At 41.6% G+C, this 17,116-nt stretch overlaps 1 protein-coding gene across 3 annotated transcripts in view; it reads left to right on the forward strand.

Annotated features, from left to right (window-relative positions):
- Window positions 1-17,116, forward strand: part of BMERB1 (bMERB domain containing 1) — a 57,239-nt gene that overhangs the window by 37,220 nt on the left and 2,903 nt on the right. For all 3 annotated transcript variants that reach the window (XM_053992278.1, XM_053992274.1, XM_053992276.1), the window contains exons 3-4: window positions 13,959-14,032; window positions 16,860-16,974. In XM_053992278.1, the coding sequence (XP_053848253.1) occupies window positions 13,959-14,032; window positions 16,860-16,974 (189 nt within the window). The remainder of the gene's footprint in view (window positions 1-13,958; window positions 14,033-16,859; window positions 16,975-17,116) is intronic.

The raw sequence follows: 17,116 nt of genomic DNA on the forward strand, positions 1-17,116 counted from the left end.
AGGGATTTAACACAGGAGAGCTTGCTTATTGAAAAGGGAACAGAACTGGTGTTCACACTGTGCAACTGTTCTCCTCCTGGGATAGATCTCATCCTCACACACTGCCTAGAGCTGCCCAGGAGCACTCCCAGCCTCTCCCTGGCACAGGCAGGAAAGCTCTTCCCAGCATCCAGGAGGCTTGGCCCAAGGTCCTGGCAGAGCAGACAGGTGACAGAGGTGGCCCCAGTTTCTGTCTTTTCTAAGCCATGGAGAGCCACAGCCACAGACCCTCTCATTCCTTCAGCTGCAGCAGACCTAATGACCACTTTTCCAGGGATATTCACACAGCTTTCTAGCCCAGCTGCTCCCTGCTGTCACTATTGGACATGAATGAGTACACAGAAGCTTGGTAAGTTTAAAAGAGAAAAAGCACAAGTTTTATTCGAGCATCTGATATTTATAGAATTCAGAAGGTGACCATGGATTGGAGGATGGAATTACCACCTCTCCAACCACACTGGTCAAATCAACAGTCCATCAATTCTCTCCTCCTACAAAGAAGAATGTAAAACAATCATTATTTACATGAACAGTGCGTGAGAACTCTAGTATAAATATGTAAACATTATCAGAAGGCTAAAGAAGTTTTATGAGAACTTTAAAACTTTCAAAAGAACTATAAAAGAAAACTTAACACTTCTAAAAATCAGGGCAACACCCTGCTGTGTGGCAGAGTATTCTGACTCTGCTCATTAATCCTTGAGGCAGTTAAATTCAGTTTGTGAATGCCACTGAATGAAATGGCCAGAGAGAAGCATGTTGGTAGTGACACCCAAGAAATGCAGCAGCACCTGTGCTTTACTGCCTCTCATGCTGGGTAGTTTATGCTGATAGAAGGGCTTGGCTACATTTGTCTTCATTGACAAATATCTTTTAATGATAAATGCATTTTAATGACCTATTGCCGAGATTAACAGCACAAGTCATGGTCACCTCAGTGGTCCAAGTTTTGTTTCTGTTTCACTAAGCAAATTACATAAACTCTAATTCATAGACATATTGTGGAAGACTTTATATGTAGCCATATTTCTTTTTTTCTTTTGATTTCTGAAGTAATTAATTGCCAATATCCAAAGACCAGAAGTCTGTATGTAGGTCATGAATTTTAGTAACTGATTTCTTCTGACAGGACTAGATTCCCCTGGGAATGACCTATACAACCAACAACATGAAGCTGAGCCTCCTCAGCCAGGTGTAAGGCAGACTCAGCTTTGAACACTGCTAACGAGCAGCTCTACACCTACACTCAGAGCACAGAGTGCCAGACCAGCTTTAATGAGAACCACATCTCTTTAGCTCTTGCATTTGCTTTTGCTTTTCCTTTAATTAGAGCAAAAGGATAAAACACACACATAGCATTAGAGAAACTGTGTGGTATGTTTGTATTCCCTTCTTTGCCTTTCATGCTGTTAGCAACAGAATATAAATTCTCTTGGGTTAAATTGGTATTTTTTTATAGTTCTTATGAAAGCATGAACACAATGAAACGATTCTGTAGCACTTGCACATCCAGGCACAGCTCACATTTTCAGCTACATTTTTTGAAGTAATGGTTCTTTCTTCTCGCTGTCTGTCTGACTGATCTTTTTATTCACATGTAGCCAAATCCTACAACAGGAAAAGTGGGCTGTAGCTGTGCTTAAAGAAAGCAGTGCTCTGAAGCTGTGCTCAGTGTCCCCAGCCCTCAGGGTGCCCATGGTCCCTCTGTCACAGGCATTCACAGCCTGTCAGCTCTGCCTGCACACACCAGCAGGTGCCACAGCTCTTCCCTGGGTTTAAAAATACTCACTCAAGAATAAGAAAACAAAACACTGCAAGCTAGGCCTGCTGCTGATGGAAACCACAGCAAGCTCTTCCTCTGTCAGGTTTAATCCATGGAAGGAATGTGCTCTAAGGCTGCTAATTGAATTTACTATTTTCCTTGAAGAAGATGCAAATGTGGTAGCCATGAAATAAGGACATTAGGCAGAGAACTGCTCTAGGTTAGTTTATCAGCCATTAAAATGTCCCAAAAAATCCAGCTGGAAAAGAACCCTAGCAAGGTCTAGATGCTCAGTGGACATGGAGCTGGTTTGCATTTTTCACACTTCTGTGTGTGACCAAGGGAAAACGGTTCCTGCTGATGTATGGGATCCTCAGAAAGGCAATGCTGTTTGTGGCAGCTGTGGTTTGTACAGCACCTGTCTCTTCACACGACACAAACTCTGCAAGAGGGTGTCCTTGGCATTCCATGGAATCACAGAACAGCTTGGCTTGGAGGGGACCCACAGACTGGTGGACATGTACTAGTACCCATCAAAATTATTTTAAAATTCAGAAGATATCTTTATGAACTTGCTGTAATTTCATTGCCTCTCTACAGCAGCCCACAAATGATGTGCTGTGCCCAGTCCCACAGTGCAGCCCATACTGGTTTTTAGTGACAGACCAAGGATTCACTCTCAGACAAGCACAGATATTTCTGTAGTCTGCCTATCACTGTATTAAAAAAAAAAAAACAACTTCCCCAAAATAGAGAAAAGACCATCTGTGAGAGCAGTGGAAACAGGTTTTACCCTGTTTAAAAATGAAACAGCAAAAAATTTTAAGTGAAGACCATAAATATCTGTACAGTTTCAATACATGTGATTTTTCACCCTTTTGTACTACTTTGCAGTCCTTTGTACACTCTTTCTCCTCTGCCTTGCAGAGAGAAGTGGCAATTCCTTACTGGTGCAGTAAACATAATGTAAGACCTCATTTCAGTAATTAAAAACTAAAGCATTTAAAGACGAAGTGTTGTCACACAAAGATACATTTAAACAGTATGACTTTCTGGAACTCTGAAATGAAGCAAAAATATACACTACAGAAACTCTGACATCTCTGATTTTCAAATTTGTAATAATTTTTATTAAAAAGCACAGTTTTTTTAATTCTGCTGCATGAAACTCAATACAATTAGATGTGTAACAGCTTATTCTTAGCCTGTTCCCTGAAATTTTTTGATTTGAAAAGCAAGGAAAGCAGATGAACTCTTTTGCTAAATATTACAGTGAAATGATTCATCCTGTAGTGTATACTTTATAAGAGGCCAGTTTTCTGATAGTTCTTGGTTTTCTTTTTATCAATACAAAGAAATAAAGAAAGCAAAATGAGCTGAAGCAATGGACTAACAGGTCATGTTTCCCAAACCATTGTGCCAATTGCAAGTCAGGTATCGACCTTTGAAAATGTGTCCTTTGCTTTGCTCCTTATTTTTGTTTCCTCCTTGAGAAAAAAAAAAAAAAGAGAGCAGCTGAAAGCAGCTGTACTCTTCATACCCAGGAAATCCACATCACTTCTAGATGAATACCTGCTTGCTATGAAGAATTACCTGAAGTTTATGAGACAATTTTCAGATTATAAAATCAAGCCTTCCTCAATTAGGTAATGCCACAATTTATATTGTACAATCATATTTTAGCTCAGGCAACCTCGGTCACAACAGAGCAGATGCACTGTGATTTGGTCTGTAATTACATTATCAAATCCTATTTTTATCTCAAGACCCTGCCTTGCTTGGTGCCCAGGATCGACTTCCTCAGGACATGTCCAGGTTATGTAGGAATTGTGGTTGTTTGTAGCATCTCTCCTTCAATGATACTGATACTATGAAATTTCATAAAATTATGCCAGGAGCTGTTGTGACTGTCTCCAACCAGCCCAGGAAATGAAAACATACCTTGAAGCCATCATGTGCTATCTCCAGCTCTTCTTGGTTTGTTTTTAGAATAGCTGAGAGCTCAGCATATATAGATATGAAGGAGAAAATATGTACAGAAAAGCATCAGTTACAGCCTGCCAGCATTCCCCTCCTTCGCTTCTCAGGCTTCTCTCAGCTCCTTTCTTAAAACATTCTGTATAAAAAGAGTTTTGGGTCAAGCTGTGAATGTTCAATCTGTCTGTGCTGTTGAGGAAAGCAAACACACCACTTCAGAACATGCACACTCTCTTCCTTTCTAATGCTCCTGTCCCACTTCCTTTTTTTTTTTTTTCCTTCCTGGTGAGATAACAGACCCAGAAACTGAGAGCTGCTTGGGCAGCATCCTCTGTGTCACACCTTTAATGTGTTGCTGCTGTGGATGTGTTTGGCTTCAGAAGCAGTTTAGGATTGCTGGGGCATGGAAATCTACTGTGCTGAAAGACATGGTTGTAAAAATGGATGATGCATGTGTTAGCTCAGTTTAGCTGACAGGGAGAGGCAGCAAACCCTCAGACTTCTATGTGATACAGAGCAGATCAAAACTGAACTTCAAAGTCATTTGTTGTGCAAAATTCATGCATTTTAAAATGCCTGTTGGGACCCAGTAAATATTATTAGTAAAGGTGAGATCATGTCACCAACAGTTACTGCCTGTTCCTATGGAAAGGCATGGAATTCTTATAAAACAGCATCCACTGTCATCATGAAACACAGTCTGTGGGAAATCTGCCAGTGCCTGATACTGCTGGCTTTCCAGATGGAAAGCAAAGCTTGAAGCCAGCTTTATTGGATGACCTTGTACTAAAACTGTGGAAGTTGCTTCCACTTGTGATAGCTGTCTTGGGATGGTTATTTCTGCCATGTAGGTGATACTGAATGGCAGTTTTTAAATGTGTAGGGAATAGAAAATATTAAACATAAAGCCCTATTAGGTTGCTTTAGGCAATTACTGAAAACATTTTACTCATTAAACTTTTTTTTTTCATCTGTAAAAATGCTATAAATACCATGGTGTATTTGCTTAATGTCTGTGTGGTTATTACATCACTAAACTAATAACTGTGAAGAGGCCAAATTCACCTCCACACTGGCTCAGAACTAAAGTTGGTCATTGTCTTTGTACACTCTCACTACTCATTAGTAGATGACTCCTGCTTCTCCAGAGTGCTCATAACATCTACATCATCCAATTTCTGCATAGCTCTATTCAGGATTTTAGACCATTTTACACTATTATGTTTGCTTACTTGAAATCCCAGACCTTCTGTGTTTGCTGCAGTTTGACTGTGCAGTCCCACAGCTTCATTAGCTGTCCAGAGTACATCATTTATCTCTAGTTTGTTTGGTTTTTTATTGCTTCAAATCAGGCTTGCATTTTCTTTACTTGTCTTTTTTAACCTTTATCCTTCTCCTGGTTTGCAAAACCCCATAAATCTCTTTTGTCCTGCTGTGATATTGATTTTCCATTGCTGGGAGCAGTTGAGGTGGGACAGTCAGTAATGATTATTCTGGAGGGTGTTGGGTATAGAGTGGTAGAATCTCAAACTTAGGGCAAATCCATGGGGAAAATGTAAAGTCCATATTCCTTCTAAGAACAATAGGACATCCACAGAGGTCAGATAGGAGCCTCACCTTTGTGTCAGTTGCAGGATGAAAAGCACACTGGTATTTTAAATACAGAAAGGTATCTCTGCTGATTGCGTGCCTTAATGCAACCACTGCAAAGGGAAACAACACCAAAGTGTTGTTTCAAACATACAAGAACTGCTGAAGTGAGAGGTTAATTCCCTTGGTGATGACAACCTTAAATAAACCAACTTAGAAATCCCATGTTTTAATTTAAAATGAGTGCAGTAAATCTAGTAGACACAAAGTGGGAATATGAAATAAACAGTCTTATAGCTGGCTGAACTCAGTAATGCTGCAAAGCAACAGAAAGATGTGTTCATGGAGGGTTCCATCCTCAGGTGAGAAAAGGCAGCAGTAATTAATGTCTTTGTATGAACAAAGTTCATTTCAAATTTTAATTCTTTTTGGAACTAAATACTTTAACACTCTTAAAAGTGTCTCACTAATGTGACATCAGCTCTGATTTCTCAGTGGCTTCATGCCTTGTGTGGTAACAGAGCCCCACACTGAGCATCACCCTGCGAAGGGTGAGAGGGAGGGATAGTGAGTGGAAGGAGATAAAGCAGGCTGTCAGAGGTGTGAATAGCAGTGGTAACTCACTGCTTATATTATTGCTAAGCAGGTGTTCTGACTTTTGCTTTCTTGCGTACTTTTCATTCTTTTGCTGCTCCTTTTTTCCTTTGTACTTTATGTTATCTGTTTTCTGTCATCTCAGGTTAAGCAGGAATTCCCTTAGGACTGTTTGCTTATGTGTTCAGCATCTGATACTTTTCTCTGAGTTTTGCACCTTGGTGTTACTGCAGTGCAAATAAATAACACCAGCAAAACCGGGTTTTTGTTCATGAATAGAGCTGTTGTTGTCAGTGTTTTCTGATAAGATCTGTCTTTTCATGGAAAGGAGCAATAAATCTTTTCTCCTTCACAGTTCTGAAATCTTAACAATACAGTATCACTTACTGTGATTTCCATCCTTTTTTTTTTTTTTTCTTCCTGATTGTATCTTGCTCTCAGAACACAGGATGGACTTGGGGAGGCTGTAGAGGAGGAGGCAGTTGTGTGATTATACATATTATTCAATAAATATAAATGTCAGGTTGTCAGCTTCATAAGATAAGGCACCAGTAGGAAAACCAGCAAGCCCAGCTGTAAGACACTGATGCAGCCTGGTGTGGCACAGGCTCTTCTGCATGACAGGGTGAAGCTGTGGCTGTGACTGTGTCACACTGAGCTTTGCCTCCCAAGCACATTGCAAATAACCAGAGTCCTGGAGGAAATAATTAGGAAACTGCAAGCTGTGACATGGCACAAGGTGCTTTTGTAATGAGACTCGTCAGCTGGTCAAAGCTCGAGGTCTCTGAGGTTAGGAACAGCATTTCCAGGGGACTGCCAAGGGTCTGGGAGCCCCAAGGATGTCAGTGTGCCCACTGCAGGGCTGGGAACTCCTCTAAGGTCCAGCTCTGCCAAACCTCCCGGCTCCTCACATGCAAGTCTGGAAGCCTCAAGAACATGAGTTCAGGACAGAATTGCAAAGTTCTGGACTGTGCACTTTAAGCTAAAAGTACAGAGATCAGCTCTCCCAGAGGAAGGAAAATGCCTTAGTTCAGTTTGATCTCTCTGCAGACCCATCTCATTTACCCTGTTTGACAGCAAACCATCAACCCCAGAGGAAAACACAACATTATACTTTCAGATGTGTGGTTGTAAAAATACTCTGAAAGGAAAAGCAAATTTTAGTGGTGTATAACAATAAACTTATCATTTGGAAAGTATTTAATTAATTTTAGACTTGGTGGTTGAGATTTTTTTTGTCTTAGAAATAATTTTCATTATTGTCTCTGTTGGATAGCTAGAAAAATAGTTCTTTAATAGAGAATTTTCTTTAAACAGCATTTTCTACATTGAATATGTGTTGTGGTTGTCACAAAATGCTGTTAATAGAAGAAGGAGCAGCTTTGATCTTTGACCTTGTCATTTTTAATGCAGAAATTTAGCACTGTATTTCCAGATGTAGCCTTTTATCCCAAACTGTTCTTCACTTCCTAGTTCTTGGCTACCTGTGCTCTGGTTTGCATGAGTGGAAGGCACAGGGGCTTGTCCCCTGGGACCACCCCAGCACATCCTGGCCCCACTTTTGGACAGCTGAGCTTCCTCCAGGCAAGGATGTTCTGCAGTGAAGTGTCCCTCTTGCCCTGTGGTATTTCACTGGTCCTTCTCACTTGTCTTCTGCTATAAATAGGAGAGTAACCAGTGAATTGAAAAGCCCTGGAAGGGACTGTCAGTGTTTAATTTTATACCAGAAACCTTTATATTCTTTTCAGCTGTGATAACAAATAGTTGCTTTTCTGGTTTTAAAAATAAGAAAAGGTCAAACATGAAGACAAATTAAGAAGGAAATGTATCATTGATTCTGCTGGAGACAATGACAATGCACAGCCAGACCTAGAGTTTCCTCCTTCCCATGCATAACATCCAAAAATAGAACTACCAGAGCAGTTCAAATGAACCAGGCCCTATGCTTTTGTATAGAATCTTCTGTATTCTGCTGCAAAGGGCTCATACTTGTGAATTGAAATCTGACTTCTCTACTGTCTATATGTTTTTAGACAAATTAACTTAGTCAATTTTTGCCACATGGAGAAATATTCCTCTCCACAGTGGGGCAATTTCAGGAAAATTCCTCTTGTTACTATTGATTCATGGTAGAACTTCGTAATTGGCAGAGGAGATGGCCAAGCTCAAGAGAATTGAGCAATGTCAGTGAAAATGAAAAACAGACAGCCTCTCTAGGCACTGTTCTGAATTTATGTGAAATATACCTTAAATATGACCCTTCTGGGACTGAGAATTTCAAATGCCATCTTCAATTCTCTGGAACAATAGCTGAATTACGTTGCTGTGTAACTTGTGGCTCAGTAGCTTCTATGCACTGTTCCTCCAGCAGAGGAACAATGCAAAGAACTTTCTCCTTTCAACAGGGAAAGTCAGACACACTTCCTTTAGTAGTGCAAGTTAATGCCAGGACCTGTGATTTGTGAGCTGCCCTGCCAAGCAGGCTGGGCAGCAATCTGTTACCTTAATTGCCAGCTCTGTGTCCTGCAGCACCAGGTGCTCAGCTAAATAACAGTGTGACAAGCACACACCATAATGACTCAAACAAACTGTTCTGGATTCATTAAATGTTGCCTGTGATCTCACAGATTTATAATTAGAAGATTTAAGTAACTAAGCCAAGCTGACAGGGACAAAAAGGAGTCAGATGTAGAAGAGGAGCATCAGGCGGAGGTCGGTCTCTTCTCCCACATAACAAGCAACAAGGCAAGAGGAAATGGACTCAAATTGCAAAGGGAAAGATTAGATTGGATATAAGGAAAATTTTTTGACTGGAAGGGTGATCAGGCCTTGTAACAGGTTGCCCAGGGCAGTGGTGGAGTCATCACCCCTGGAAGTGCTCAAAAGGCATGTGCATGTGGCACTTGGGGACACGGTGTTGTGGTGAACATGGCAGTGCTGAGGTGACTGTTGAACTGTATAATCTTTGAAGCATTTTCCAACCTTAACAGCTCAGTGATTCTATAAAATTTATAGTGCTCTTGTAGTCCCAGGAACACTTTCACCATTGCAGATTCCCCACAGCTTTGGCAAAGCCATGAACACCTGCAGTACCCAAAGGCTGCCTCCACTCAAGCCCCTCGAGTCTGCAGCTCGATGTCATCCTCATCTCTGAAGCAATTCTCTTTATTTCTACAGATCTCTTTCCTTCAATCCCCTAAATTTCTCCATCACTACTGGTTGCTCTTGGCTGGTTTCAGCCTGCTCACTGGAGACACCACCAAGGAGATGATATTTTTATCCCCACATGGAGACCTTCGGTTACATTATCATGTCAGCTCATGACTTAGCATGACACTTGATTCTCAGGCCAGCTCCTAGACTGGCACTATCAAAGTCTTCAGAAAATCCAACAATTACAAGCATTTTACTCCTGGGGCAGGAATGTATTAAAACAGAACTAAAAATAATCTAAGTACCTGCAAACCCTCCTGGAAGAGAGGGAAGGAAACCAGCAAACTCAGTCTACATTCCTTTTTTAACTTCAAGCACTTTAATCCAATAACAGAAAACAAAGGAAATCTCAGACCTCCTCTAACAGACATGCTAGAGGGAGCACAGATCTATTTCTAGCTTTGAAAGTCATTCAGCAAAGGCAGAAGCTCTCTAGACACACTGCTCTGCTCATCCTGAAATCAATGGAAATGATATTTGATGCTTATATAGGTGTTACTAATAGTTCTTACACTCAAATATGAAGTATTTGAAGTATTTGTCAGTCTTGCTGGCCATCTCTTTTTTTTTTTTGGTTGACCATTAAGGGGAGTGTTTAGTGATTTTTCTATGAGCTTTCACTATAATTTTTGCTTTTTTCCTATGCATGCCTCTAGATAGCACCTAGGTCTTACACTGGGGAATTCAGTTTTCTTCCTTGGCTGAGAAGGAGATAGAAAAATTCAGCTGTTGAGGAACAATTTCTACAGAAACAAAACAAAACAATTCTTTTGTGTCTGGTACAGAATGTCTCTTTTTTAAAAGTTCTGCCTCTCATTTTCTTGCAGAGCCTCTGAGGCTTGCCAGGGCACAGTGGATGGGAGGGCTCTGCATGCGCTGCTCCCCTCGGTGCAGATGTGCTCAGAGAGGTGACTCATGCTGTCACCTCACTGGAGCATGGGGTGGCAATGACAGTGCTCAGGGCACTCTCCCCTGGTAGCTGGACCACAGAAACATGTAATGGGGCTGAGTCACTGTGCCAGGGCACTGCAGGCTCCCTGACCCACTTATTTTCCTGTCATTTTGTGCCATGTTTAGAAAATCTTCTGTTCCCGCTGTTTATTCATTATGAGGTTTGTTTTTTTTTGTTGTTTCTTTCTGGCAAACAGAAAGTCTGCTTGTAGGTTGTGATGATACAGCTTGAAATACCATGAGAGAAAAGAGAAATATGTGCTTGTGTGATATCTCCAAGCATGCAGAGGGGTTCTGCAATAAGCCATCAAGAAAGAGAAAAGCAGAAGTGCAGACAGCGTGTCAGGAATGCACAACGGCACACTGAGAATCCATCCCTAGTTCACTACTATTGCAATTACTCCAGGAATGGATCTGGGCTCCTAACGAGAGAAATGTTTTATCATTCTCATAACTCATGTGTTTAGGATTCCTGGGCAGACACTTAAAGCTCAGCTCTGGAGGAAAAATTGCTGTATTGTAACTGCTGTTTGCTTCACTGATCTTTTTTCCACAAGGTGAAAAGTGTTTCCACAGGGACTGGAAGGAATGTGCCATGTCTTCCAGAGAAGAGAGAGAACCTCTCTAGGTTAAGGGACCCAAGGAATTTTTTCTCTTCTACTCTGCAGATTGCTGCTATCCTTAACATTTCCAAAAGCACTTTTTACTTCCTAAAGAGGTCTGACAGTAATACCAAGATGCTCTCAGTCCAACCCTGCTGACCATCCAGCTTCCAAATGAGAAATACACTGGGATTTTTTATTTTTTTTTTCTTTTTCAGAAGCAGCATTGACTTCTTCTGGGACTCTTGTAACTACTCACATCCAACTTCCAGAGCATAAGGGGGAAAAGAAAGGAAGATTCATAGTGCCAGTACAGATTGAATGGCCTTCCAAGAGATTTCCTTTCCAGGAGTTCCTCTTCTTCCCTTTCCTTCAAGGGCAACAAGGCAACTCTTGCCCAGGGCAGCACCTGTTGCCCTGCATTCAGTATTATTTGCTAGCAGATGTGGGATGTGCTTTACAATTTCAAGGAAACTGCTTTCATTAAGTCAGATAGATGAAGCTTTGGCATGGTCCCATATGTCCTTCAGCCCTCCCTTTCATCATTTAACCTTTTTTTTATTACTTTTTTCTAATCAGCACTGTGGAGTGGATGAAACACAAAGGCTGTTTGACACAGATGGGAGGAAAGATGTTCCATGTGCTTAAGGGGATTGGTGCAGATGGTAGGTTCAGTTTTTGTCCATCAGCACAATGCACCAGCCTGCAGAACTGGGGCTCTGGAGAGGTCATCTGACTTATGATTTTTGGAACTCGTGGTCACAGAGCTGTTACAGACCTAAAGTGCTTTGGCCATGGATTTACTTCTCTGCTGTGTGTTGCAAGGCAGGAACAAAGTTTAGGTCTCAGGAAGAGATGCTGAGAATGGATGTGGAGTACCAGCTACAGGCTCTGCAGTCACACTAAAAACCAGCCCAAATTATGGGGAGAAAGTGCAGCTAAAGCTGTAACATGTGGCCAGTACCTTAGCCACAAGTTAGGCACAGGGACCGTAGGGACTACTGAACATGAATGATCTTGCTCACTTGGAATATACTGCTGAAGGTCTTTTAAATTCCTGAAAACCCCCAGAGAAGAGCAGTGCCATTAGCTTTTTGGAGTTCCTTAGTGAGGGCAGGGAGCCAAAGTGATATAGTAAAGCATTTTAATTAGTGTATTTCAGAGCTTCTCAGAATGAAGCCAAATCTTCTGAATCAGAAAAATAAAATCCTCTCTCTGTCCATCACAGAGATCTCTTTTGTAGAAACTCACTGTTCTCTTTACTAGTTGAGAGTGTGGCCTGATATCATTTGAATACAGCAGTTCAATATTGAACATTTCTTGCCAAGAAACTCATCTTTGTTAGACATGGTCATCTCAGTCAAATGTACAAACATGACACCCAAAGTGCATGAGCACTGAACTGATAAGGAGCTGTGAGGCTTGCTCATATCCCAGCACATTTTGAATACTGACTCTCCTGGGAGGACAGCGTTTAAGATTAATTGATAAAAGTAATTCCAGTACCATTTAGTGTGATGGATCTCAAGAGTAAAGCAGGCTTTGCTTGGGATGAGAGTGAATAATATGGGGAGCCTAAGTAAGAATATTCATCAGTAAAAACATCTCTGCCTCCAAGTGCCCTAAACACACAGAGCAAAGGACCACGCTCTAGTCCTGAGGCAAACATGCTGATCTTCCCAATAAAACCAAGTCTTACAAGACAGATGGGCAGTGAAAGAACAGATCCCAGTGGAAGTGACAGGGGTACACAAAGAAGGAAGAGAGGTCAGCAATAAAGATTATTAGGAGAGGTATTTCACAGTCATATTTTGGGAGGAGAGGGGTAAAAAGGCAGCAGGAATAGCTGTCACAGCACAGTGAAAGTAGCAGAACAGGCAAGATGGAGTTAACCCAAGCAGCAAATAACAGGAGGATCAACATGTTTTACTAACAAGAGCAAAGCAGCTGAAGGACAGCTCCCTGCAGAGACCTGCATTCCTTGCAGAGGCGGCAAGGAGAGTAAAAGCTCTTGGGTTGTGATTAAAGTCTTATTTGTGCCAGAAACACCTACTTTTTCCATTCCTCACTTAATTCAATAATTTGGCTGCATTGTCCTTTGGGGGCTCTCTCTCACATATACACACCCCCTCAGCCTTCCTCTCCTGAAATGCCACGGTGACAGCCCCTGCTCTGGTGGCACTTCAGCTGCCTCCAGGTGCTCAGGCAGCAGCCAATGCACCCCTCAGCACAGCACTGTGAGAAACAGAGCACAGAGATCCGTGGGCAAGGAGAGTGTTGGTGAGATCCAAGCTGAGAATGTACAATTAATCACACAGGCTGGGTTTTGTGCTCTTCAGGGGTTGATCTCAAAATGAAAGCCCCAGATGCTGCCCTTGGAGCCAACACCTGAGCCTTGGCTGCCACTGTGGCTGAGGCACTGGAATAAAAGCTGTGCCAGGAAGCTAATGCTGAAGGCTGCTGCCTTCCAGGGGAATGATTCAGCGTGGCAGCTCTCAGGAGAAGCAGCAATTTCAATGAGAACTGAAGGTGCAGTTTCTGCTAATGTTACTTTTTTTTTTTTTATTTATTTAAGCTGTCTTCTGTCTTAACATTAATGGACTTTCTGCACATATCAAGGATTTGAAGCATTAAACATCAACCATGGAGGACATTCACCCAAGGCACAAAACCTCAACACCAGATAAATGCCAAATTATGTCAGTTTCCAGATCTCTGGTGTTAGAACTGAATTATTAGTAGGGTCACAAAGAAAGCTGGCAGTAGAATATGAACCTTGCCCTGCCTGTGCCAAATAATCTATCACCCTCTGCTGCCCCTTCCCAGGCTCTCTGCTGTTCTTCCTCTTTCCCTAGAGAAAACTCTTGCTGCAGTAAGTGCAATATGGCACACCTGTCTTTTCCCAGGACCATTATGGATACAGGTGCCCACTCCAGAAGGTTCTCTGATGTTCAAGAAAGTAAAAGGCATCTGAAATTATCCACAGTGACAGGTATGAACCTACACACAAATTAGAGCTAGTAAGACAAGTAATCAAGGGCTCACTGGACATTCAGTATTAAACACCCTTTGCTTTCTGTTCAACTTGGTGAGCCAAGAGAGTCAGGATCCCCTTTCAGGCTGACAGGTCCCAGGCAAGGCCAGGGTCATGCACTCAGATGAGATCTGGCCAATCCCATCAACACAGAGTGGAGTTTGCATGTCTGACCATGCTTTTTCTGTTTCTGCAGGATGGATGACATCCAGCTGTGCAAAGACATTATGAACCTTAAGCAGGAGCTGCAGAGTTTGGTAGCAATCCCAGGTAATGGCTGTCTCCACCCAGTATTAGGATAACACCTGTGCTCCTGACACCATCCCCACCCATGCATCACCCACCCATGCCCCAACAATCAGAATCTCCTCCCCACAAGGTGGAGTTTCATATCTCTTTCCTCTAGTCCTCATTTTTAATTCCCATTTTCTTGCCCATCTCTAATCTCTGTCTCTAAATTTCTTTTCATGCTGCATTTCACTGCTTCCATGGCAGCAGCCCTGCAAATATCACTCAAACAAGGAGCACATTCCTTATTTCTTGCACTCCCTTGGCAATCTCAAGGGAACCAAGTGGCACAGAGATTGTCAGGTAGAAAAGACAAGTGCCGAGATGCCAGAGATAGAAGAGGGAGAGGAGAAGGATTTATAACCATCACTGTGAGTGTGATTGATTTTTTCCTTGCTACACCAATCCATTATCACACCTGTAGTTAAATCTACCTTCTAGGATTAAGAAGAACAGGTTTCCACAAAAAGCAAGGCCCAAAACTCTGTTTTGTGTTTTGCAACAAATCTCTGCAAATTCACTGTTTGAAGGAGGGACAGAGTTGTGGGCAGTTCTGCAGTCCTTGGCTCAGAACTCCAGCTGCCGTCAGTGAGGAAATCCACTTCAGTACAGCTTTGCCATTTTAGATGATCCACAACAGCCTTACTCTTTTTTTTCAAGGAAAAAATAGACAGATCCTGCAAAACACTCAGCAACTGCAGCAGGCCATTTACACCACATATTACTGCACAGCCTCCAGCACCCTGCAGAAATAATTTGCTTAACTGCTCCCGCTTAACTGTTAAGTCCAAGTTTTGACCATCCTTTGGTTGTCCTAATTTTTCCTCCTCACATTTTATTGTGCAACTTTGAAGGACAACTTTGTCCTCAGAAAGTAGGAAGAAGGGGATTTGTGACACAGGAAAGAGATCTACTCTGAAACCACTCACTTTTAACTGTGTAAAAACTTTGCCACATTTTGTACCTAACAGAAATAGATTAATAATGTTTCTTTTTCTTTCCTTGTACTTCTTAGTAGAGTTCACATTTAAAATTTTTGATAATAACACTGTTGGTTCATTATTTGTTCAAATGGAAAGGATTACAAATCCTGGAAACTGTGTGTGAATGATGCCCCTTGCCTCACTTTTCTGATCTGCAAACTTTCCTGTCCAGACTTTGAACTAACAGATAGGGTTAATCAGCTTTCATTCTTTTGGTGTTTCTGCTGTTTGGGTTTTTTATCTTTCAGAAATTATTTTCCAGTCTCAAGGCCTCAAGCAGAGACCCACAGACAGCAGTTTCTCTTTAGAATTTCACAAATCTCAGCAAACTTAAGAATCCAAGAGGTGACGTTCCAGCAGCAGCATCTCCAGGCAGGGTCACAAGAGCTTGGTCTTAACAAAGACAAAGCAGCTGCTGGCACTGACTAAGTGCTGACACAGCATGTGCCTCACCTAGAAAAACACTTTCCAGGAATGGATTCATTCACAGGATCTCTACCACAATTTTCCTGTAAGAATACAGATTTGTATAGAGAACAGCTCTTTGGTTTCAGTAGACACAGTTTAGCCAGTTTCAGTAGATGTGGTATCAATCTTTTAGTGCACAGAATATGCAGTATTTTGCCACATATATTAATATTTTTAGTAGACAGTTTCCTGAAGGATATAATAGGAGAGCTATAATTTAGGAAAAAGATAGATTGAAAGCAAGTAGGAAGTAGCTTCTGTCTTCAGAAGTGAGAAGAGTCCTTGCTCCTTAGCCATAACAGACAAAGCAAGAAAAAGCTGCAACTTCTAAGCATTCTTTTTTTAAAATCTGTACTAAAATCAATTGTTTTCAAGTGTCTGATTAATTTAGCTATTTAAGGTGTCTTATAACTTAAATCAGCAGACATAACACAGCTCAGATGCATCAGACTGCAGGCAGCTCACTGTTCCTCCCCCAGCTCTCACTGTACTGAACTGTGCAGGTCTCTGAACACAGTTCTACTGCCCAAACCCCAAAATCTTGATTTAATACCAAGTGTCTTCATAGCTTATCAAAATTTTCAGCTTCTCAGAGAAATACATGAGCTTGGATTTACCTCTGGCTTTCTCATCTCTGCTGAACTTGCAAGGTTTGATGAGCTCTGTCTTAAATACATTTGCTTTATAGCCTGAAACGACAGCTCTGTAATCCCTAACATTTATGACTTTTAGTTTGTGACAGGCACATCTTTCATGCCACAAAAATTGTTGTTTATAGACAACCTAGCCATTCTAGACTGGCCAATTAACAAGGACATATATTAATTACTCAGATCTGTGCAGTGCAGGGAAAATAAAATTGCATTTGTTTTTCTATGTTTTACAATTGATGCTATTTGTGGGGATTTGCAGCTCACCTGCCTTGTCAGAGTAGAAAAAAAAAGTGTTGTTTTCAACAGCCAAAGCTGTCTCGAAACACAGAGTTCCTTTTGGTGTGATCTCCTTTCCCCTGAGGTCAAATGGAGTTTGTACATTGGATTTTAACAAAGCATCTTGAACTATTTTCTTGCCAAAGCTCTTAAAAAATTCCAAGCAATGTCTTGCAGAGTCACTGAGTATTAAAAGCAGGCTTAGCAAACCCCACAGAGCCTTCAGATCATTAAGCTGATCAGAGTCAACAGCAGCAAGTGAGGAGAGCAAAGAGGCAGTGACCCAGCTTGCTGGGGTTTTGGTGACTCAGTCTGGAAAACCATTGACTTCAATCAGAGCTGATTCTCAGACATCTGCAGCGTCCTACACCACCCCCTCACGCTCCCCAGAGTCCAAAGTAATACACTCTTCTCTCTCTTTTTGACCAGAAAAAGAAAAAACAAAGATGGAGAAGCAAAGAGAGGATGAACTGATTCAGAAGATTCATCGACTGGTACAAAAAAGAGATTTTCTTGTCGATGATGCAGAGGTGGAGAGATTACGGTAAGAACCAAGAGCAACTGAACTTACTTAGTGACATTCCACAAGCCTAATAATACAATAGATTAAGTGACAAAATTTAAATCAACATTAATGGGAGAGAACTGGTCCTTCAAAACAACTTACCAAGTTAAAAGCCTCCTCT

This window comes from Vidua macroura, chromosome 16 (assembly GCF_024509145.1).
Source record: "Vidua macroura isolate BioBank_ID:100142 chromosome 16, ASM2450914v1, whole genome shotgun sequence".
Lineage (NCBI taxonomy): Eukaryota > Metazoa > Chordata > Aves > Passeriformes > Viduidae > Vidua > Vidua macroura.